Source organism: Schistocerca nitens, chromosome 6 (genome assembly GCF_023898315.1).
Source record: "Schistocerca nitens isolate TAMUIC-IGC-003100 chromosome 6, iqSchNite1.1, whole genome shotgun sequence".
Lineage (NCBI taxonomy): Eukaryota > Metazoa > Arthropoda > Insecta > Orthoptera > Acrididae > Schistocerca > Schistocerca nitens.
Window position 1 is genome coordinate 725,162,782 of NC_064619.1, and position 25,681 is coordinate 725,188,462.

The window sequence follows — 25,681 nt, forward strand, 5'->3', positions numbered from 1 at the left end:
TATAAGAGACTAACACCACGAAGAGAGTTTAGGAGCGAGTTCAAATGGCTCTGAGCACTATGGGACTCAACTGCTGTGGTCATTAGTCCCCTAGAACTTAGAACTACTTAAACCTAACTAACCTAAGGACATCACACACATCCATGCCCGAGGCAGGATTCGAACCTGCGACCGTAGCAGTCGCACGGTTCCGGACTGCGCGCCTTAGGAGCGAGTGATACACGGTTGTAACCTATCACAGATATAATGCAGTCTGGAGATTAAGGCGGTAAAGTTAATCGTGGAGATACTTGTAACGGGAATTAATGTTCAGGGAATTAAATCAGGGGATGCAGAGGGGATTATATTAGGAAACGAAACTGAAAGCAGTAGATGCGTTTTGCTATTTGGGCAGTAAACTACCTGTCGATGGTCGAAGTACTGAGAATATAAAATTGCGACTGACAGTTTCAGGGGAAGCATTTACGAAAAAGATAAATTTGTTAACACTGAATATAAAGTTCCTTTTTAGGATGTCTTTTCTGAATGAATTTGTCTGGAGTGTAGCCTTGTACGCATTTCAAATGTGAAGGTTTAAATGTTCAGACAAGAAGAGAAAAGAAGTGTCTGCGGTGTGGTGTTATAGAAGAATGCTGTAGATTTGGCGGGCAGGACGCATAATTAACGAAGAGCAGAATTGAAGTAAAAGAAGGGCTCGGTTGAAATGACACAGACAGAGGTATCAAGGGATCGTCGATTTTGTAATTGAAGGAAGTGTTGAGATGGACATAGGTTGCTGTAGGTATGGAAAGGTGGAGAGGTTTACACAACATACACTAGTGCGGAGAGCTGTATCAAACCAGCCTTCGAACTAAAGACCAAGACAGTAAGAAAGCATCAAAGGAAATACAATTAAGGGAACCAAGGGACATCATGGGTTCAATACAGTGAATTATTCGGAAAATATAAGAAACAAACTCAGAAACTTTGCCGATGGGGATCGGGTTCTCCGTGTGTATCACAATTTTCTGTCACCAGGAAGCAGAGTCTACTAAATTAACTGTAACGGCGTCAGTCTACTGAGAGCTTCTTGAAGGATCCCGACACTCCGAACAAGTCGTCGGCGTAGTGGTTGTCCGGTGGCCTCTTGCTCTCGTCCGAGGTGTAGCTGTTCTGCTCCAGGAACCAGTCTCTCTTCTTCTCCGCCCTCCTGATGACTTCATCTGGAATAAGAAAGTACACTTAATTCTCCCGTCTCGTAGGAAATTAATTCCTTCAACTGAGAGCAATCCCGTCCCTTATTGGTGATTTTTGTTTCATGGGCGTCAGACCGTGATCCAAGGCATACTTCTCTGCCTAAGCGTTTCGGCTTCCTGTGCTGAAGACATCATCAGTGGCTATAAAGATTCAGATACCAGCATCTTCAACAAGCTCAGTAAGACGTGCTTCTGCAGAAAAAGAAATAACTAAAGGAAAAGTTTTCCTTCCATTCGCGTAAATAGACACAGGTCGTATCAGCAGACTACTATAAGTACACAGTATGAACACAGTGTTTAAAGGTGTGCGTATCTGAGCACTGAAAAGGATATACATCCACCGCTTGCCACACCTGCGGTCAGGTGTACATAGAAACGATAAGAAGCATTAACAGCAGATCTAAGGAACACAAGAGTAATTGCCTTTAGGAGAACACGGATATCTCAACGGCAGCAGATCATGCTGTGGAACTAGATAACCATCAAATGGTTTTAACAGGATCCAGTAATTGCTGTCCTAGGATGTACAGAAAGGTCACAGGAAACAACTTCAACAGAAAAGAATGACTAATTGAAATTAGACAAGGTGTGGGCCTTAGTGCTAGATACCACTAGTGCTTAGATACCACTAATCTTCGAAGACGAAGTTCTACCAGGAATCGCAGATGTCAGTTATGCCATTATGGACCATGTTGTATGAGCTGTGACTTTCTATTTAACGTGAAAAAATGAACAGGAACAAAAATTATTAACCGTGCAATTGTGCAAATTTCAGGAGGCGTTTAATAAGTTCCTGTTGTCATTAAATGAAAATTTAAGTTTACAAAATCTTCATAGCACCGTGCGATTGACAACACAAGAAATTGACGCACCATACAGTCCCAGCACTCACTGCTGTGAAAGTTCTTACTGTCTAAGAGCTTTAACGTCACAGGCGCCCCTAGCGGTGAGAAACAGTCCGTAAGAGTAACGTCCGTTTTTAATTATTTTTCTACCTAATTAACGAAGTAATTATGATATTTTTGGAATCCGCCCATTAGTAAATTATCGAGGGGCATGAATGACCGTGAAATGAATGTAAAAACAGTTGAATCTCACTGATTCAGTGCCATAAGCTACAACTCATTGGTAAAGAAATGCTTTCCCTTACGTGTATAATTGCAGCTTTTATCGCTGAAATCAAGAGAAAACAAACGCATATTTTATGGGTGAGAACCATATATTGCTGCTGTTGTCTGATGTTACTATGATCAGCACGTCCCCTTACCCATAACAAATTTGCATAGTGTCTAACGAATGTGTAGAAGACTGTTGTCGATCGTGATGCAGATGTAGCAACCATAGTGGATTTGGTTTCTTCTGTATTGGGAAATAGTTCTTTTTTTACTTTTGACCTTTTCTTACCACGTCTGTGTGGTTCTTCCTTGAGTTAAAATTGTGGTAGCTCACTTGATACGTTAAATAATGTACACAACTTGTAAGGTGTCAGGCAAATCCAACACCTTCCATGAAAACCCTGACATGATAAGCAAATCCAGTAGTATGTCACATAGCTCCGAATAAATCGTGACATTAAATTAACCAAAGTAATACGAGTAAAGAGTGAGGAAATGGAATACCACAGACTAACACAAGAATGCCTAAATGCATGTCATACCTTCCCACCGTGAGACAGACGCAGTTCCGAGGGGAGAAACGAGAACAGAAGCCGAGAGCAGAACCGTGTTAAGCTAGAAGGCCCTACGATAAGGGACGGACACCCACGTTGCCAGCTAACCGCCAGGACCATCCACGTCTCCAGCTAACCGCCAGGACCACCCACCCAGCCCATGTTAAAAGCTAGAGCCCTCCAGAAGAACAGTATAGATCTTACGATAACACTAAAAGGGCCACACTAGCTGCGAGTTTTAGCGTGAGACTTTTTCGCGTCTCTGTTACGTTGCAGACTTTAAAAACATTGCCCCACCACGAAAAGTATAACGTTTCTCATTGGATAGACAGAATTTTTGTAGACGGAGCTGAAGGTTAACATTGAGACCCTGACTGGTCAGATGAAAACACAGCCAGATAGTTATTTTTAAATCAACTTCGGTAAATTATAGTAAGGAGTAGTTAGGAGAGAGTTGCTTCCGAGACAGCGAGCTGTATGGAGCTGCGCCGACCGCCACCCCTGACGAACACCGACAAGGTAATGAACGCACGCGATGCCGCATTTTTGAGCGCATAAGGCTTCACTCAGAACTGCAGAATTCTCATCTGTTACACCCCTGTTTTGCGTAATACTAGTGTCGATCGTCAATTGAAGCTCATGTTATTCACATTTGCTACGTAAGTTAAAATTTGAAACGTGATGATTTTTCTGTTATATAATTATTGAGAAACCACATCAGCCACTGTAATTTACGACAAGTTAGATGAGTAATTAAAGATAATTGAGGGTCACTGTAGACCATTTCGATAGTTTTTTCTTTTGTGAAACTTAATTTAAACCTAGATTATAGATGTGATATGGCATAGGTAATCCTTCGATCCATTGTAGAACTTGGAAACCCATTCAGGGTATATTCATTCACATTTTTGTTGAACGCAGTTGGTTTTTAAAATGGCTCAAATGGCTCTGAGCACTATGCGACTTAACTTCTTAGGTCATCAGCCGCCTAGAACTTAGAACTAATTAAACCTAACTAACCTAAGGACATCACACACATCCATGCCCGAGGCAGGATTCGAACCTGCGACCGTAGCGGTCGCTCGGCTCCAGACTGTAGCGCCTAGACCCGCACGGCCACTCCGGCCGGCAGTTGGTTTTTATCATCCTGTATGAAAACATTTCCTTTTATCAATAGTGCAATTTATAAACAATGTTTTGTGAGTAGAATTAAATTTCCAATGGTAAACTTAACTGCTTTTTCGACGTTATTTTACCAGCTAACTAAAAATAGGAAAGCCTTGAACCCCTTCCACTAAATTTAGTTAGTATTAAGATTCTTTTACAGGGAGTGCAGTGGAGCTGACGCTGAAATCATTAAGTATTTGGTTATATCATCGCTAGTCTCACTGAACTCTTCTGAACTCTACATATCATGTGTGGTCTGGCGTCTCCTTACCAGCAACAGGTCCCAGGTTCAAAGTAGTCAATTCCCTAAAAAAACACGCTCAGAGCGTCGTTGCGCGAAAGTGGTTGGGAGACACGACTTAGAACAGACAGACACCACGCAGAACGTTAGATACTGGTAAATTAAAATTGCTACACCACGAAGCTGACGTGCTACAGACGCGAAATTTAGCCGACAGGAAGAAAATGCTGTGATATGCAAATGATTGATTAGCTTTTCAGAGCATTCACACAAGGTTGGCGCCGGTGGCGACACCTACAACGTGCTGACATTAGTAAAGTTTCCAACCGATTTCTCTTACACAAACTGCAGTTGTCCGGCGTTGCCTGGTGAAACGTAAGGAGGAGAAATGCGTACCATCAAGTTTCCGACTTTGATAAAGGTCGGATTGTAGCCTATCGCGATTACGGTTTATAGTATCGCGACATTGCTCCTCGCGTTGGTCGAGATCCAATGACTGTTAGCAGAATATGGAATCGGTGGGTTCAGGAGGGTAATACAGAACGCCGTGCTGGATCCCAACGGCCTCATATCACTAACAGTCGAGATGACAGGCATCTTATCCGCATGGCTGTAACTGATCGTGCAGCCACGTCTCGATCCCTGAGTCAACAGATGGGGACGTTTGCAAGACAACAACCATCTGCACGAACAGTTTGACGACGTTTGGACTATCAGCTCGGAGACAATGGCTACGGTTACCCTTGACGCCGCATTACAACAGGAGCGCCTGCGATGGTGTACTCAACGACGAACCTGGGTGGACGAATGGCAAATCGTCATTTTTTTCCGATGAATCCAGGTTCCATTTACAGCAACATGATGGTCGCATTCGTGTTTGGCGACATTGCGGTGAACGCACATTGGAAGCGTGTATTCGTCATCGCCATACTGGCGTATGACCCGGCGTGGTGGTATGGGGTGCCATTGGTTACACGTCTCGGTCACCTCTTGATTGCATTGACGGCACTTTGAACAGTGTACGTTACATTTCAGATGTGTTACGACACGTGGCTCTACCCTTCATTCGATCCCTGCGAAACCCTACATTTCAGTAGGATAATGCACGACCGCATGTTGCAGGTCATGTACGGGCCTTTCTGGATACAGAAAATGTTCGACTGCTGCCCTGGCCAGCACCTTCTCCAGATCTCTCACCAATTGAAAACGTCTGGTCAAAGGTGGCCGAGCAACTGGCTCGTCACAATACGCCAGTCACTACTCTTGATGAACTGTGGTATCGTGTTGAAGCTGCATGGGCAGCTGTACCTGTACACGCCATCCAAGCTTTGTTTGACTCAATGCCCAGGCGTATCGAGGCCGTTATTACGGCCAGAGGTGGTTGTTCTGGGTACTGATTTCTCAGGATCTATGCACCCAAATTGCGTGCAGTCTAGTATAATATATTTGTCCAATGATTACCCGTTTATCATATCATTTCTTCTTGGTGTAGCAGTTTTAATGGCCAGTAGTGTCGGTATTGCATTCCGTATAGGTTTCCTACGTTCCACATTCACTGATTTGACTCGAAGTGTAATGAACAAAACTTCACGTTGTGGAGCAGATAATTACCCCTCTGCAGAGGGTCAGGTCTTCTGCTGTCTCTTTTTTTCATTTTAAAAGAAAACGACGTTCAGAAATATCTAGTGAACCGTAAATAAACTGTAGTTCAGTGTGCCGTTTCATACGTCCCATCGTCAACAGGAAAATGAAGAAAGAGAAATATGGTGTCATTTTTTAGTTACTGTCGATTTTTATGGTATGACATACGCTCCCTATTGGAAAACTAGGTTACAAATCAGTATAGTCTATACTATTCGCACTTATCCAATATTGTATTCAGAGGCATAGCGTGTTGTCCGCTTGTAGCGCTGCTGTCGCAAACTATAAGAAAATGCTCGCGACTGTGTGTGGTAGGCTGTAGTGCGCATTCTGTTTGCTGTGTTGCTGTGGTAAAAAATGTAACTTCTTTGCTATGTGACCACGACATATGCGAATTTCAGCCCCGTAACGGAGCACAAGTAGTTTTTCCTACGCAGTAAGTACCTTCTACACCTTTAAACCTTTTGTTATGTCACATATATAAATTCTTCAGGAAACTCATTAATTATTAATAGTGTTAGTCGCAACCTAACCAACTAACAACTTCATACGATGCTCCGTGAAATCGCCACTGCTTTCCACTAACAACAGTTACGCTGTTGTAGCGATCTAAACACGTAAAGGTTAGTGCGAAAACATTGTAACTGACGTAGAATTAAATTATTTTTCACTGGAAATTACAAACCGACCACACTGGCATGGGCGTCCGCAGAAATTTATCCGGGAGGTGGGGAGCAAGACTCTGTAATTGCCATTGTTCATGCATATGCCTTGGTCAGTTTCGAGACGTGCCATGCTAAAAGAACTCAGTTTTATGTGTGACAAAAAAAGCTTGTTATATCGCAGATGACCGATAGTTATCTACTTAGTTGTTGTTATAGGTATATTGCTCTTTACACTTAAAAGCTTAGGATGATTTCATGTTTATCTTCAAGTTACACCTTCTTATATTTACTTGTAAATTATAGATTGTAGCAATCTGTCGTCCTTTTTAAATTTTATTACGCAGATCTAGTTATCGGCTAGGAGCTAGCCATTCTCAATGCACTATTATTTTCGCTCAACGCATGAAAGTTCCTGTTGATCGGGCATTACCCACAGTGCATTGAATACTTCTTATATTATGAAAATTGTTACTGTGTAGTACTGTCTGCGATCAGCAACGAAACGCTACAATTTGCTTTACGAGAGGTTTAGCGAAATAACGGCAAATATCTTCTAGAAGTCTCTGAAAATTCTGTAATGAATGAAAACTCGACACTTACGATTCCTCAGGCGGAGGAGGTTACTCCTCTTGCTCTCCAAGACCCCCCCCCCCCCCCCCCCCCCGTTTTGATGACGACTATGGACACTGATGGTTCAATAATCATTGTCTCTTCCTAAAGTTTAGCCTTTCCTGTCCAGATCATGTTACATTGCTAAATGCTTGCACTTCTGATTGTAAAAACACAACCGTTATTTACAACAGCATTCTGAGTCTTCTTATTGCTGACAGACAGCTTGTTTAAAAATTTGTAACAGTTCTTTAATGTCGCTGTATAAGGCTTACAACAACAGACGACAGCAGCGAAACAAAGCGGACGTAGCAAAATTTGTCAGCTTCAGGCACACCTGTCGTACGCTGTCACAGATATGAAGATTGGTATAAGGAGAAAGCAATTTTATAGTTATTGTAGATACCTTTATGAGACTGTATCTTACGGACTATAAGCGCTACGGACTATAAGAAGCACCTTAATTTTTAAGTACTTTTTTAAAAAATAACAGTCTTACCACTTTTAATTATTAGATTGCAAAACCAGGCAAAACAGAAATTCTTAGTTTATAAAACCACCTGACCAGAAAAAAAAAATCGTCATCAGTACTTTCTACTCCTTCTTCTTCTTTTTCATCGCCATCGTTGCCCTCTTCATGCATAAGATGGTCTTCACTGCCACCTACAGCGTTACTGATGTAGCATTTCTTGAAAGATTTAACGCCTAATGTCTTCTCTCACTCTAGACCCTTACTGTTTCATCTCTGACACACTTATTTCACTGTAGGTCGTTTTAAAGCTCTCTTCTTCTTGAATTCATGTTGTGTTTCATCCATCATCCATTTACTCAATTCCTCTCTCACGTACACTTTAAATGGTTCATTTTTCGAGACACCAAGAGGAGGTAATTGTGACGTAAGGCTCCCGGAATAACAGCAAGCTCTGTATTTCCCTGTCTCAGTGTCTCTCTCACAGGATTTTCAAATGCCTACTAAACTGATCTAGCACAAGAAGAGAACTCCTCTTCTATAAAGCACCTATCCTTCTCTCCCGCACTCTGTTAATCCACAGTTTCATACCAGCCTCTTCCATTCAGCTCTTCTCATGTACGTGAGCATCAACATCTGGCTGTATTTCAGAAGGTTTTGGCATTGTTTTGCGTTTTAAAATTATCACTGGATGAAGTTTAGTGCTGTCAGCACAACGCGAAAGGACAACAATGTAGTGCATTTTTTCATGCCAATTTGTGATTGTAGTTACAGTTCTAGGATCTTTCCTGAAAACAGTTCTGTTACCCGACACATAAAATGTCAGAGGATTTTCGTCCATATTTGCTATTTGGCTTAGTTCCACATAACTCTCTTTCGATGTTGAATAATAACGCTATGGGAAGATAATATTTTCTCTTCGTACTCTTGTGGTATTTTCTGAGATATTTTGGTTTCGCTTCACGTAGTAAGTTCATGACACTTCAGAAACCTGTAGCACCAACCAACTCCACCCTAAAAGCCTGTTACGATCCACTGTAGCGCTATCTCACCAGCGTGTATTTGAATCATTTTTGTATTAATTCCAATGCCATTTTGACGCTGTCCTTGAATCCGTTTCAATTTGTCATCTTCTAGTTTTGGCCATTTTGCATTCAGTCCCCTTATTTGCACATTTAGTCTTCCTCATTTTTCGTCATATCTTCTTTATTAGCCAGCCAATCGCGAATGGTTTTTTCCGTTGGTGCAGGGCCGAAGTGCCGCTCAGCTGCTCTGTTTCCAAGTTCTTCTGCCCACGCTATTACTTTCAATTTATAGCCTGCATCATACGAATACCTCTTATTTTTTTCCATTACGAAACTAGCTACTAACATAAATATCGGACTGTTACCGATAACAAAAATCATGTTCAGTTCAAGTTCATAGGCACCGTAGACTCCAATGACGCATCATAGGCTAGACATTGTTAGCAAGCTTGTGAATCCCCGCAACTCATGTACGTCGCATCGTGCACTGCTGCGGTCAGTTGAATCCATTGTTACCAGATAGAGATAGGTTTGCAACGGCATCGAATATTTGGCCTTTTTTAAGATTAGCCGGAGTATTAAATCAAACGGTGGACCTTTTTATATTAATTTAGAGTACACGACGCACCTGAATTTAGGAGGCAATTTTTGGAAGAAAAAAGTGCATCTTATAGTCTGTAAGGAGTAAAGGAAGGAATAAAGAAAGTAGAGGCAGCAGATGGTAAAATGGTGAGTGAACCCCAAGAAATAATGAGAAGATGGGAAGACTATATAGAATGGCTATACGCCGCAGACAGCTGACCGAGTGAAGAATAAAATAAAGTTGCAGATGATGACAAAGGAAATGCAATACTAACTAGTGAGATTGACGTATCTATAAAGCAGATGAAAAATGGAAAGGCAATGGGAATTGATGAGATTCCTGCGGAACTGTTAGTCATTGGGGAAAGAAGGGAAAAGGGAGTGGACTGAATTGTGTGATCAAATATACAAGACAGGAAAATGGCCATAGGACTTTACAGAAAGTATCTTAATACCTATAGAAAAGAAAAAGAGCAGCAAAAAGTGTGAGAAACAGAACATTGAGTATGATATCGCATGCAGCCAAATTCTTGCTGAGGACGGTCAACAGAAGGCTATATGGAAAGCTGAATTGCGTAATAGGAGATGAAACATTTGGTTTCAGGCGAGGGGGTGGGACCTACAGGTGCGATTGGGCGACTGAGAGTGATAGGGGAGAGATACAAGGGGAAGAAAAGGAAGGGATATGTTGTGTTCATTGATCTTGAGAAGGCTTTTGACTGTGTCAGATGGGACAAATTAATGGAAATCCTAAGGAAACATGGAGTTGACTGGAGGGACAGAAGACTAATTAGAATTTTATATTTGAACCAGAGAGAAAGAGTAAGAATAGATGTGGTAAGTGAAGAAATGAACTGGGAAGAGGTGTAAGACAAGGTTGTTGTTTATCACCAACACTGTTCAATATCTATCTGGAGGAAATTATTAATGAAAGTTTTGATGGAAGGAGGGGAGTTTGTGTAGGAGGTCGGAGTGTGGAGTATATACGATTTGCAGACGACATGGTTGTAATGGCAGAGGGTGCAAGAGAGATGAAACAAATGTTAGATGATCTAAACACAACATTAGAAGAATATGGAATGAAGATTAACAAGAAGAAAACGACAATCATGGTAATTGGAGGAAGGGAGAGAAAACGCCATATGAAAATAGGAGGAGAGGAAACAGAGCAAGTGAATAACTTCAGGTACTTGGGAAGTGTAATAATGAATGATATGTATTGCTCAAAAGAAACTAGGAAGAGAATTTCAATGGCAAAAGAAGTATTCAAGAGGAAACAGAAATTGCTTTGCGGACCACCAAACAAAGATCTGAGGAAAAGACTTGCCAAATGTTACATCTGGAGCGTTGCAATGTGTGGTGCGGAGACCTGGACATTGAGGAAGGAAGATGAAAGAAGATTGGAGGTACTAGAGATGTGGATATGGGGAAGAACGGAAAATGTGAAATGGGAAGACCGAGTAAGGAATGAAGAAATATTAAGAAGGGTTGGAGTAGAAAGAAACATGCTGAAGGACATCAGAAAGAGTAAACGGAACTGGATTGTACATTGTTTGTGGAGGGACTGTTTATTGAAGGAACGAATGGAAGGAATGGTGGGGGGAAAATGGGATGAAGGAAAAGATGACATCAAATGCTGGACAGTATCAAAGGAGACAAATATTCAGAAATGAAAAGACTGGCTACGGACAGACAAAAGTGGAAGAGGCTTAATCCATGACAAGACCTGCCGTAAGGCAAAATACCATACTACTACTATAGTCCGTAAAATACGCTAAGTACGTCTGCTCTGTTTTCATACTCTGATGCCACCTGATGGCCGTCTTCATTTGTTGCCGTAAGTCCTTTATAAAAGAACTGTTAAAAATAAATAATAAATATACTTTCAACGCTAATACGAATCTAAACGCTTTCATAAATAACGCCTAGTTTCATGTAGATTCTGAAGTACAGTATACAAAAATATGGATGAGTTTAGTACTGTCATCCAAGCTGGTTAGGAAGCTCCTAAATGTTAGAAAGAAACAACTTTTATTGAATTAGTAATGTGGTCGCATCTATAACTCCAGGTATCAGTCGATGTTTAAACCTCTATAGTGTAAATGTAGATCCACCGGATAAGAAAAACCTCCATACCACCAGTTGTTGCAGTGTGGTGTGGCTCGGATTATTTATAGATTATATTTATTTAACCTTATCAGATTAGTGCCTTACATCGGGCCAAAATTTTATACAAACAGCATTTTTTACAGACTAGTTTCTTGAGAAAAACAATAATTCTAATGTCATGAATACTTATCAATAACGTGATATTATAGGAATTAACAATTCACTTGAAACAATGGAATGCATCCAAGGACAATGTGAACAACAGCAATGATTAACGACTAATGATGTAGAACCTTGCGTTGCTACTGCTACGACTACTACTGCTTCTGCTACTTCTGCTGCTGATAATAATAATTATTATTATTATTATAATAATAATAATTATTATAGAAGGTACAAAATGTATATATAGGTGAACAAAATTATATTCTATGACATTTTGAGTTCTGAGCGAGAGAAATTTCTGGAACAGCACGAGCTTTGGTAAATGAGGAAGGTCTGGTTGATACGAAGCGTACTTAACTCTAGTAGGGTACAATGTGCGTCAAGGGAGTATGATATTTTTTGCTGGTTTGAAAAATGTGTCATTAACTGTACTTTGAGCTGAGAATGTTACTCAGTTCTCCTATACGGTATAGGATATCATCTAACGTCTGAAAAGGGCCTTACAAAAAAGGCTGCTGGGAGATGGAGTGGGACGGAAATGATTTTGCTCGTACAGGATTTAAACCTAGGGACATAATTTGTTATGTACTTTTTTTTGTCTGCTAGCGCCGGAAAACCCACAGGACAGTAAGCAGCTTTAGCCGTACCAAATCCTTCACAAAAAGAGTTTGATTTTATCAAACTGGTTCAAATGGCTCTGACTACTATGGGACTTAACTTCTGAGGTCATCAGTCCCCTAGAACTTAGAACTATTTAAACCTAACTAACCTAAGGACATCACACACATCCATGCCCGAGGCAGGATTCGAACCTGCAACCGTAGCAGTCTCGTGGTTCCGGACTGAAGCGCCTAGAACCGCACGGCCACTACGGCCGGCTTGATTTTATACACTAGAAATTGTTGGAGAAAGCGTGAGACTGTAAAAACATTTCGTTTTTTTTATAAAACTATTTTTTTCTGCTTCGAGAAACTGTTTTCTTTATATTTATCTTTTGCGCAATGCATTGCGGGAAGTGATTCCCATTTTCAAGTGAGGTTTGGGTGTATTACACAGTTTTCTCGATGTGTTAGGTGCTGCATAATTCTGTTGTCTTTACTGTAGCATGTAACCACGCGCATTTTATGATTTATGGTCGATCTAAATACAGAGTTAACGGCGAATCTGGACTACAAAGAAATCGTAAGTAGAAGGTTTTTCCACATTCGCCATTAACTGCTCATAAAGTTTGGTCATTAATTACAAAATGGCGCATTAAAAACGTCTCGAATAAATGGAATAACACACGGAAAATGCGTTTAAAAATGGGACTCCTTTCCCGACTTGTGTCGTGCCAAGTATAGAAAAAACGAAAATCGTAACTGACAGCCCAGAGAGCTATTGAAGGCAATCCGCTGTTGGCCTCATCGCCACCTCGGCGATTCCGACCATGTTACACTGGTCTAAAGTGGCAGGCGGTGCACCGTTACGTCCGCAGGAGCTCCGAACACCAGACTACTCTCTCCGTGCGGTTTCCAAACGTTACGCCTCGGACCATGCCGCACTAGGCGCCTGTCGTTATGTTTTAGTAAATAATTCGGTAATAGTTGTGTTTCACGCGTTACGATTCCCGCCGTAAGGCAAGCTGCTCTGAAACACGTCCGCTGTTGAGTTTTCGCACGTTTCACCAATGTGCCGGATCTGGCAACTGTATATTGTGAGTACGTCAGATCTGATAGTGGGGTTGGATTTTCAATAAATTAATTACTCTTCACATGCTAAAAGAGAATTTATATTTTTAATTTCACGCTATTTTTCATGTAGCATTGTTACTCACCCGATTTTGAAAAGCATATTCACTAAGAGAATATCGTGGACGTGCTAGATGACGGTCAGCTTGGCCTTGGGAAAGAAAAGGCACCAGAGAAACAGTCCTTGATAATGGAAGCAAGACTTTAAAGAAATTAAGACAACTTGTTACCATTTGTCGACTTAGAAAAAGCGTTGGAGAATGTATACTGGTGCAAGACGTTGCAAATTCACGGAAAAATTAGTGTAAGCATGCGGCGGCGCGGTTCCTTCCGTCCCTTTACGACGAACCTGCACCTACCTGTGAACATTGTCTCAGCAGATCATCAGTAGGGAAGCCGAGCGAAACCTACTGTACTTCGACGTGAACCAGGCTGCAATTAAAGTCACTAAATCTACGTTTCGGGAGAAAGTTTTCACACGAAATGAAAGGTTGGAAATTTTGTCCTTAATTAATATATTCTGAAACTTAGGTGAACAAGTATCACTGCCAAGCCCGTGCTAGTCTTAACAGTCACTCACAATACCTTTCACTCACTTTAGCAAGTTTATGGTGTTGCATTTCCCGAAAACGTAATAGCTACAAAAATACGTATTGTTTTTGGTTGAGAATGCTCGCCAAATATTAAGTCTGTCGGTACCTAATGCAGTCACAGTTTTTAGCCACCGACCTGCTCAATACGCCACGCGGGATATATGTCTTTTCTCGTCACAAAATTCACTTAAAAATTCCGAAATTTCTACACACCCATCGGAATAATTATGCCGTCACTTTACCACACTTTTGATGTATGAAACACTGCTAGATCCGGCAACTTATCATTTCCATCGGAACTACTACTACACATTTCAGAAGTGTTTCATGGCTAGGCTCCGACTCCTCTCTAGAATACTCTAAGTCTTTTCTACCAGCAGAGAAAGGCACGCGAAATATATTGCTTTACCATTGGTCAGTTTACTCAACAGCCAATAGCAAAACAACATTCTCCCGCGTCAGTCCTCGCTTTTTATCAATAACCAATCGCAAAATAGTAAACCTAACGACTGCACTTTTTACCGACGTAATTATCTAATATGCTGAAGTTTTGTTTTTGCATAAAGTTAGTTACTATTGTTATTTATACCTGAATTAACTTTCCCTTTATCATAAACTTACTTTACAAATCTATTCTACAAAAATTCCCTTTGGCTACATCCATACTTCTTCGAAATGTTCCCACACTAAATCCCACTACATAACTCGTTAAACAATTATCTTAATATTAACCTTAAACAACACTCACGCATCATTAATACTGCTAAAACACATTTACAACATTTTACCTACACAAAAAGACATAATAACACATTATGAAAATACTATAACAGTTTATGAAAAACATTCTATTACTTTAGTGCACTCTAGTGGGAAAAATCGAAACTAAATCAGTCCCCTATCCAATATTGTCCTCTATCGGCTGATTCATAAACTACGTGCGCGTCCAGTCTCACGTCACCATCTTTCCCTGTCCAGCTCTGAGACACATATCCCACTTAACCGCCTCCAAGGCAGGATCGGTATACGGCGCTACGCCTCAAGCACAGAGAAAGGCTGCTGATATGTATAAGAACCAAGAAGCAACAATAAGGATAGAAGAACAAGAACGAAATGCTCAGATAAAAAGGGTGTAAGACAAGGATGAAGTTTTCTGTGCTAATTCTCGGTCTGTACATCAAAGAAGAAATGGAGAAAGTACAACATAGGTTCAGGAGTGTGACTTAAGTTCGTGGTGAAAGAATATCAACGATTTGTTTATTTTATTTAATCGTATGGCTAGGGCCCCCCGTCGGGTAGACCGTTCGCAGGGTGACGGTCATTCAATTTGATGCCGCTTCGGGGACTTGCAGTCGATGAGGATGATAGGACAGCACAACACCCAGTCCCTGCGTGGAGAAAAGTCCCCGACCCAGCCGGGAGTCGGGCCCGGGCCCAGAGGATTAACAATCCGTCACGCTAACCATTCAGCTACCGGTGGTGGACGAATATCAACGATAAGATTCGTTGATGGCATTGCTGCCCTGAGTGGTTGCGGGAAAGTATTACAGGACAACCTGAACGACAGGAACAGTCAACTGGTCAAAGAATATGGATCGAGAGTAGACCGAAGAAAGACGAAAGTGACAAGAGTAGCAGAAGTTAGTGATAAAATTAACGTGAAACTTAGGGACCACGATGAAGACGAAGTGAAGAAATTCTGCAGCTTTGGGATCGGAAAAACGTATAATGGACGAAGCAAGGAGGACGTAAAAGCGGACTAGCACAGAAGCAGACGGTATTCCTGGTCAAAACAAATCTACTACATCTACATCTACAAGGCTGCTCAGCAAATCACACTTCAGTGCCTGGCAGAGGGCTCGTCGAAGCACCCTCACAATAATTCGCTGTTATTCCACTCTCGAACAGCACGCCGGAAATAAACGAATACCTGCATCTTTCCATCTGAGCTCTGATTTCCCTTATTTTATTATAGTGATCGTTTCGCGCTGTGTGGGTGGTGTCAACGAAATATTTTCGCATTCGGAGGAGAAAGTTGGTTCAAAAAATGGCTCTGAGCACTATGGGACTCAACAGCTGTGGTCATAATTCCCCTAGAACTTAGAACTACTTAAACCTAACTAACCTAAGGACATCACACACATCCATGCCCGAGGCAGGATTCGAACCTGCGACCGTAGCAGTCGCGCGGTTCCGGACTGCGCGCGTAGAACCGCGAGACCACCGCGGCCGGCGGAGAAAGTTGGTGATTGAAATCTCGTGAGAAGCCCGGCGCAACGAGAAACGTTTTTGTTTTAATGATGTCCATCCCAAGTCCCGTATCATGTCAGTGACACTCTTTCCCCTATTTCTCGATAATAGAAAATGTGCTGTCCTTCTTTGAAGTTTCTCGATGTGCTGCGTTAATCCTATCTGGTAAGGATACCACAGCGCGCAGCAGTGCTCCGAAAGACGACGGACCAGCGTAGTGTAGACAGTCTCTTTAGTAAATCTGTTACATCTTCTAAGTAGTCTGCCAATAAAACCCAGTCTTTGGTTCGCCTTTCCCACAACATTTTCTGTGTATTATTTCCAGTTTAAGTTGTCCGTAATTGTAATTCCAAGGTATTAAGTTGAATATATGGCCTTTAGATTTGATTGATTTGTGGTGTAACCAAAGTGTATCGGATTCCTTTTAGCACTCATTTGTATCACTTCACACTTTTCATTATTTAGGGTCAACTGCCAGTTTTCGCGCCATATAGATATCATTTCTAAATTGTTGTGAATTTTTTTTTATCTTCTGTTGAATTCACTCAACTATTAACGACAGTATCATTTGCAAACAACCTAAGACGGCTGCTCAGATTGTGTCCTAAGTCGTTTATATGGATAAGGAACAACAGACGGCCTATAACACTTCCTTTGGAAACGCCAAAATTCGCTTCTGCTTTACTCGATGGCTTTCTATAAATTACTACGGACTGTGAACTCTCTGACAGGAAATCCCGAATCCAGTTGCAGAACTGAGACGATATTCCATATGCACGAAATTTGATTATAAGCCGCTTGTGAAGTACGGTGTCGAAAGCCGTCTGGAAATCTAGAAATTCGGAATCAGTTTCAAATCCCTTGTCGTTAACACTTAACACTTTGTGTGAGTAAAGCGCCGATTGTGTTTCACAAGAACGATGTTCCCTAAATCAGTGCTGACTATGTGTCAACAGACCATTCTCTTCGAGGCAATTCCTAACGTTCGGACACAATATTTGTTCCAAAGTCGTGCTTTATATCGATGTTAATGATATGGGCCTATAATTTAATTTATTTGTCCTATTGTCTTTCTTGAACTGTGGTGTGACATGTGCAGTTTTCCAGTCGTTGGGTATGGAACGAGCGGTTGTTTATGATAGCTATTGTATCAACGCACTCTGAAAGGAAGCTATTTGGTATACAGTCTTGGCTAGAACATTTACTTTTATAAAGTAATTTAATTGCTTCACTACTCCGAGCTTCTACTAATATGAAAGGTTGCCCTTAATTTGTGGAAGTAATTTCTGAGAATGAACTTTAGGAGCACAATATTCAGTGGCAGTTAATCATGGATTGTGCGAGCGGTAGATCAGAAGAGAATCGAAGCATTTAAGATGTGATGCTCTAGAAGAATGTACAAAGTTAGGCGAACCGATAGGAACGGAAAGGTTCTTTGCAGAATCGGTGAGGATAGAAATATGTGGAAAACATTGACAACAAGAAGGGACAGAAATATAGACATCTGTTAAGAGCACGGAATGACATGCGTGGTATTAGAGGGAGGGTAAGAACTGTAGGGGAAGACAGAGACCGGAATACATCCAACAAGTAAGTGAGAGCAATGAGTGTAAGTGCTGCTGAGCATTATGGGACTCAACTTCTTAGGTCATCAGTCCCCTAAAACTTAGAACTATTTGAACCTAACTAATCTACGGATATCACACACATCGATGCCCGAGGCAGGATTCGAATCTGCGAACGTAGTGGTCGCGTGGTTCCAGACTGTAGCGCCTAGAACCGCTCGGCCACCCTGGCCGGCTCTGACAGTTAGCCAAGCACGTGTGCTTATTGACAAATGTTGTATTGAAAATGGTTGCTATCGTTCCATACGTTTTAGACCATACATTACAGCAAAGGGAATGAAGCTGAACGCTTAAGTTAGTTTTTAAACTAGGAAAGGCGCTGATAAATACCTCCGTTTGTGAGTAGGGAGAGGTGATATGAAAGCGTTAATTCTGCTGATCGGTGGCAGACAGTGTCTGCTGCAGCATAACTGTTGGCTTTTGCTCTCCTTAGTAGTGATGGGGAAGGTCCTCAGAAACTTTTTCCAGGAGGGCGCAAGATTCAACAATTACCATTATTTATTAACTAATTCTGTGAGTATGAGAACGTTTCGTGGTCTATGAAGTTAATCTGAGAGGGAATACACAAGACTTACCGAATCTCAAAGGTTTGAAAATTATCCTCTCATTATGTTCTGGGAGATAAGATTATTTTCATACCCAAATGATAAGCGTTTTTAACTTGTATCTGCAAAGTGCATTTTTTAAATGTTACTGAACACAAGCTACGCAATAAAGCTCCAAAATATTTGCAAAATACTTTTTTATTCATACATCAATAATGTTAGGTTGATACTGAAAATTAGAAATCTGAAAAAGAAGATGAATGAATTGAATTACTGCTATGGTGGCTAGCAGTAAAAACACACAGCAAAAATGTGTCTATTTGATACTCTTGTAAGTGATAAACAGGAAATAAACTTATAAAAACCTCTTCCACTTCGAAACTATATTTCTTACTTACAAAATTTCACAACTTATCTTGATAATGTATTTGATTCGTTATTTTCACGTTTTCTATTTTTTAGTGTTGACAGTCATACAAAATTAAGAAAATGTGTTCTGAAAGCTACATTTTTCTGTTCTTTGACTGAAATATTCGACGAGATGGAAGCAAGAAAATTTCCAAATCAGTCGTTAGATTGGCCGTTAGAACTGACTGTTAACAACCTAGGACTAACCAACATTTCTCTGTTTGATTTGTTCTTATGCAATCACGTCAAATAGACTGTACAACTGGTGACGCGAAGCTTGTATGTTCCCTTGTGCACCCAGCATGGCTGAAAAGCAGCGCCGAAACCTCCGCTGCGCCAGTTAAGTGCTATAATTTATCGCGAACATCCTGACAAACCAAATAAACTCAATTTATACAATGCTTGTGCTACGGCCACTGTGTTTCGCACTGCGCTCAGCATTTCTAAACTGGTGTTCAGTAGCATCAAAGACAATCATTTCAAGAAATGAATGAAAATTTATAAAGTATGAGGAGTCTGTGATCCAAATTCTGGGAAGGGTGATGTTGCAAGTGCTCCCTCTCACCCTTTCCCCTCCTCATTCCTTGCCGACTCTGTGTTAGGTTGAGAGATGGTCCATAATACCAATATTGTGAGAAAATATCTGTGTTGGAAGTTTAAAAATCGTAAGTAGTTTCAATATCGATACTGAAGTCTGAAACTACGTAAAATCGGTGAAAAATAAAAAATACCGACCTCTGGTGATGTTGGTAAGGAAACCAGGCTATTTGAGACGTCTGTCAATAATGTTTGCGTCATTTAAAGTAACCATTTTGTAAACGCGTCTAACCGCCGCTGTGGCCGAGCAGTTCTAGGCGCTTCAGTCCGGAACCGCGCTGCTGCTACGATCGCAGGTTCGAATCCTGCCTCGGGCATGGATGTTTGTGGTGTCCTTAGGTTAAGTTAGGTTTAAGTGGTTCTAAGTCTAGGGGACTGATGACCTCAGATGTTAAGTCCCATAGTGCTTAGAGCCATTGGAACCATTTTTGTAAACGCGTCTCTTAACGACGCAAAGGCAAAACTTTTGCCGAGTTTCAAATGTGGTCATGGAGAAGGGGGCGTGGGGGAAGTAATATTTTTGAACGAACTAAGGCAGGAACATTGGGAATTGTTGCGCTAAGCTTGGCTTGTCTTTAATTTTTCGTTCAGTTAATACGTGGTGTCAAGCGGTGTGTGCCAATACTGCTTGAAATGTTTTTTAAGTACTAAAGTGACACTCCGGAATATGTAATTATATTTTGCGATTACGGTACTAAAGACTGACTTTTTTCATTGTAAATATAAGTACTTACAGAAAGGAAACCAACATATCCACAGTTACGGTTTTTCAGATGTTTGTATTCGGTCTGTTCTCTAATAATTTTACTCTTTTAGTTTGTTACTTTTAGAAGGAAATTAATACGAATAATGAACACTTTCAACTTTCCTTCATTTTCACGCGGTCTGTGTCAGTATTATAGATGGTTGCGGAATGATACAGCAGTGTAGGAACATCGTATTCACCGACGAGAGATGTCAGTGGTTGTTGATGTTTTATTTATTAACGCTTACATTCTTTGCGACGCACTACTGAAATGGCGCTCACCTTCATGTTACGTTAAATATGGAGAGAGCTGTAAGAATCATTTAACGTATATGGATCGTTACTGAACTACGAACAGGTAGATAAAAGAGCATCACAGCCTGTGGAGAAAAAGTTGTGGCGTAAGTAATCTTGACGATTGGTATCTTTATTAATTGATATGATATTTGATGTATTTCTGTGATAAATTTTTAAGAAATTTTTATATTTTCAATATTTCGTATCAATGTTTTGCGGTCGGTTGCCATCAGCCATTTATGTTTAGATGTAGATGATAAAATCGTAATCATCATCGATCGTAGGCGTCAGCATGGAGAGCGATGGATTACAGATTCCTCGTCTATTTCTAGAAATAGTTTCTGATTCTACTCAGCTGCAGATTTAGCACTGCCGAATGCAAAGGGGAAACACTGTGCCATCAGTAACCACAACTTTGTCGGGTTGCTATGTTGTTCACAGAAAATTATACTGTTTTCTTGTCCTGGCTTCTACATTGTTTTACAGTCGTGGGGAATGAACACCTTTACATGACGTATCCGGGTAACCGATCTTTTCTTTGTCGCTTCCTTGTAAAGCCCTCAACGAACTACGGGAAGGAACAGTTCCAACACCCAGCACTGTGCAAACATGATTATCGTGCACCTGAGCAACACCAGGCCCCAATTCGCATGAGAACAGCCTCTTCGCCAGCTGCACATCTGAATACCAATGCTAGGTTTGCGTATGATCCATTCACAGCAAGTTGATACTTCATTCAGTTTTACTAGGTTGAGCGGCTGCAACAGAGTATGAGCGGCACGGTCATGCTCTACAATTCATCTGTGGACCTAAATGCAGAAGAAATGTCAATTTCTGCGCGGAGGAGAGGAAAGAATTGTCAACTATCAAGTTGTAAGCGGTGTGTGAAAGCTATATGGTTTTTATACGATACAAACCAGTGCGGCATCCAGTGATATACTTCGGAGTTCTGAAGTCCCGTAAACATGGCTAAAAAGTAATGTGTCGAACTATGCAGATGACTGTCATTTAGATTCAGTCCTGGACTGTCAAGAGTTGTTACTGCTGACCGATTTGATAATTGTTTTGGAAGGTTTCCTAAATGCATATTCTTATTAACATAAGAAAAAGCTGTACTTTGAATATACTAGCGAAATATGCTTACCTCTAAGGTGCAAGTGTAATATGCCTTCAAAAACATATTGAGTAGATAACAATAAAATATTGGAGATACAAAGCTTAGAGTACTTCATGTCAAATTCATTTCTCTAGGCACAATACATTCTTAAACTCATCTAATGAGAACTACCACTTTTGGAATTTTGCCTTCTTTTGGATAAATTTTTGCGGACGCCAATAGCATCGATGATGATTGACCAATAAAGGCAATCCTTAGTCCACAGCTATTTGGTTGATACAACAGTTGTGGCATCAGCCAAGATGGATCACATGTATTTATCCGCTTTTTCATTATTTCTCTAAGACATCAGCATCAGTGTCAGATAATCCGCTGGGTCCATCCGATCAGTAAAAATAGAGAGACGTTCAATGCTTTTCAGCTGTTGACAATCTGCCAATTGGCTTCTGTCTCAGGTTCTTCGGCCGACGTTCATCTGATGATTTTTCTGACGTTTCGCCAGCACGAGTGGCTGGCATTGTCAAAGCTTCAGTCTCCATTGCCGGTGATGAACTGGAGCCGAGCTCGCGGCCGCAGACTATATGTACCTGGCACGCCAACGTCCGAGGGCTTCTCCGCGGTCATTTCCGGTGCGGTTCTCCTCTTGCTACCTGCGATGTCGTTGGCTGCATTACGGGGAACCAGGATCCGTTTACCTTAATGCTTTCCTCTTTCTTGTTGAAGCTGTTCGCGTGTTTTTGTATTTCTACAGCTTCTTTGAACAAGCGGGTGTGATAGTACTTCTCTACAGCCAGAACTTCCGTTTCGGTGAATTTTATTACGTGGTCAGTCTCACTCAGTGCGTGCTTTGCCACGGCCGATTTCTCCACCTGCCCCAACCTGCAATGTCGCTTATGTTCTTTGATCCTGGTGTTGATTGATCGTCCAGTCATTCCGACATAAACTTTTCCGCATGTGCATGGTATACTTTATATTCCCGATATTGCAAGTGGATCTGTTTTCTCCTTTGCCGATCTAAGACACTCTTTGATCTTCCTTGTCGGTTTGAAAATCGTTTTTACCGCGTGTTTGCGCAATATGCGGCCGATTCTGTCCGTCACTCTGGGAATGTATGGCAGAAAGGCCGTACCCTACATTTATTTTTCTGATTCCTTACTTCGTCGAGTGTTTGGATCTGTTACACTTCTAATATAATTTGAGGAGTGTGGTGTCACAGCCAGACACCACACTTGCTAGGTGGTAGCTTAAATCGGCCGCGGTCCATTAGTACATGTCGGACCCGCGTGTCGCCACTGTCAGGATCGCAGACCGAGCGCCACCACAAGGCAGGTCTCGAGAGACGGACTAGCACTCGCCCCAGTTGTACGACGACGTTGCTAGCGACTACACTGACGAAGCCTTTCTCTCATTTGCCGAGAGACAGTTAGAATAGCCTTCAGCTAAGTTAATGGCTACGACCTAGCAAGGCGCCATTAACCATTTGTAACGTTGCATGTACCTCAAGATAGAGTCTCACTTGTATCATCCAGGATGCTGTATACCAAAGGACAATATAAAAGTTAAGTGTTCTAGTAGCTACGTTCTTTTCTTTATCACATTCATTACGAATCCTGTTCCAGACTTAACGCCAGGCGGCGTGAGTTGACGCGTGCCCTTTCGGCTACTTCACTGTGGACTGGCTACCTTAACAGTCCACAACAAGGAGCACCCACTGATCCTCAGAACAGGTGCTGCATTTCGCGTCTGAGGTGCTGCGGCTCACATATTCGTCCTGCTCGCGATACGCACGTATTAATCATGCCTCTTTTCTGGCTCGGGTGGTGGTTTGATAGTTTGTGCAGGTATCGGTCCGTGTGTGTCGGTTCCCGTACGGCAGTGAACGACCGTCGCATGTAGCATCAGGAGAATTGCACCGGAAATGACCGGGGAGAAGCCCTCGGACGTGGGTGCGCCAGGTACATATAGTCTGCGGCCGCGAGCTCGGCTCCAGTTCACCACCGGCAATGGAGGGTGAAACTTTGACAATGCCAGCCACTCGTGCTGCCGAAATGTCAGTAAAATAATCAGGTGAACGTCGTCCGAAGAACCCCAGACAGAAGCCAACAGACAGTTTGTCAACAAGTGGCCACGAAAGCGTTAACAATTTTGTTTTCAGCTGTTGTTTGAAAAAGTGAGGATCAAGCAACAAGAACATTTATTTAAATACATCTATTGGATGTTTACTAAATGTTTCGACTACCTGCATTGTTGGTTGACGAAATATCTGCAAATTTTACGATTAAATGCAATACTGTGTTGACGGTAACGTACACTATGTGATAAAAAGTATCCGGACATCTGGCTGAAAATGAATTACAAGTTCGTGGGACACTCCATCGGTAATGCTGGAATTGAGTATGGTGTTGGCCCACCCTTGGCCTTGATGACAGCTTCCACTCTCTCAGACATGCTTTCAATCAGGTGCTGGAAGATTTCTTGGGGAATGGCAGCCCATTCTTCGCGGAGTGCTGCGCTGAGGAGAGGTATCGATGTCGCTCGTTGAGGCCTGGCACGAAGTCGGCTACTGCTATGCGTTTATCTGTTTCCTTGTAAGAGGTATTCCCGTTATTGGCGATCATTTTATATAGGGAAGAGGCATGCATAGTATAACTTCCGAACCGTGATCAGAAGTGAACAGTGGACACTGTACATCTCTGGAAAGCTATATTGTGCTCGTATCACACAGAGCCAATGTTTTAAGGGAGCGTTCCAAAACATCTCAAAGGTCTTCTATAGTATTCAGGTCAGGAATCTGTGCAGGCCAAACTATTACAGGGATGTCATTCTCGTGTAACCACTCCTTCACAGGCCGTGAATTATGAACAGGTGCTCAGCCGTGTTGAAAGATGCAATCACAATCCCCGAATTGCTCTTTAACAATGGGAAGGAAGAAGGTGCTTAAAACATCAATGTAGGCCTGTGCTGTCATAGTGCCACGCAAAACAAGGGGTGCAAGCCCCCTCCATGAAAAACACGACCACACCATAACACAACTGCCTCCGAATTTTACTGTTGGCACTACACATGCTGGCAGATGACGTTCACCGGGCATTCGCCATACCCACACCCTGCCATCGGATAGCCACATTGTATACCGAGTTTCGTCACTCCACACAACGTTTTCCCACTGTTCAATCTTCCAATGTTTACGCTCCTTACACCAAGCGAGGTGTCATTCGGCATTTACCGGCGTGATGTGTGGCTTAGGAGCAGCCGCTAGACTATAAAATCCAAGTTTTCTCACCTGTCGCTTAACTGTCATAGTATTTGCAGTGGATCCTGATGCAGTTTGGTATTCCTGTGTGACGGTCTGGACAGATGTAGGCTTGTCTGTGATAGTGCCACGCGAAACAACAACGGGTGCAAGTGAAAATCACGACCACACCATAACGCCACTGCCTCCGTATTTTATAGTTGGTACTACAGACGCTGCCAGATGACGTTCACCAGGCATTCGCCATACCCACATCCAGCCATCGGATCGCCACATTGTGTACCGTGATTAGTCACTCCACACAACGCTTTTCTTGATCAATCGTCCAATGTTTACAGTCCTTACACCAAGCGAGGCGTCGTTTGGCATTTACCGGCGTGATGTGTGGCTTATGAGCAGCCGCTCGACCATGAAATCCAAGTTTTCTAACCTCCTGCCTAACTGTCATAGTACTTTCAGTGGATCCTGACGCAGTTTGGGTGAATTCCTGCCTGATGGTCTGGATAGATGTCTGCCTATTAAACATTACGACCCTATTTCAACTGTCGGCGGTGTCTGTCGTTCAACAGATGAGGTCGGCCTGTACGCTTTTGTGCTGTATGTGTCCCTTCACGTTTCCACTTCACTATCACATCGGAAACAGTGGACCTAGGGATGTTTAGCAGTGTGGAAATCTCGCGTAGAGAAATGTATGACCAATGTGACACCCAATCACATGACGACGTTTGAAGTCCGTGGGTTCGGTGGAGTGCCCCTTTCTGCTCTCTCATGATGTGTAATGACTACTGAGGTCGCTGATATGGAGTACCTGGCAGTAGGTGGCAGCACAATGCACCTTATATGAAAAATGTCTGTGTCCGGTTACTTTTGACCTGGTAGTGTATATTTTCCAACAAAACCGTCATATACACAATGTAGAACACAAGTAGTAGCAAGTATTGGAA

General features: G+C 41.9%; 1 protein-coding gene across 1 annotated transcript in view; it reads right to left on the minus strand.

Annotated features, from left to right (window-relative positions):
• Positions 1 to 1,050: 1,050 nt before the first annotated feature.
• LOC126263590 (uncharacterized) overlaps positions 1,051 to 25,681 on the minus strand; it is a 96,229-nt gene continuing 71,598 nt past the window's right edge. Inside the window, exon 4 of the mRNA XM_049960683.1 lies at positions 1,051 to 1,202. Coding sequence (XP_049816640.1) covers positions 1,051 to 1,202 — 152 coding nt within the window. The remainder of the gene's footprint in view (positions 1,203 to 25,681) is intronic.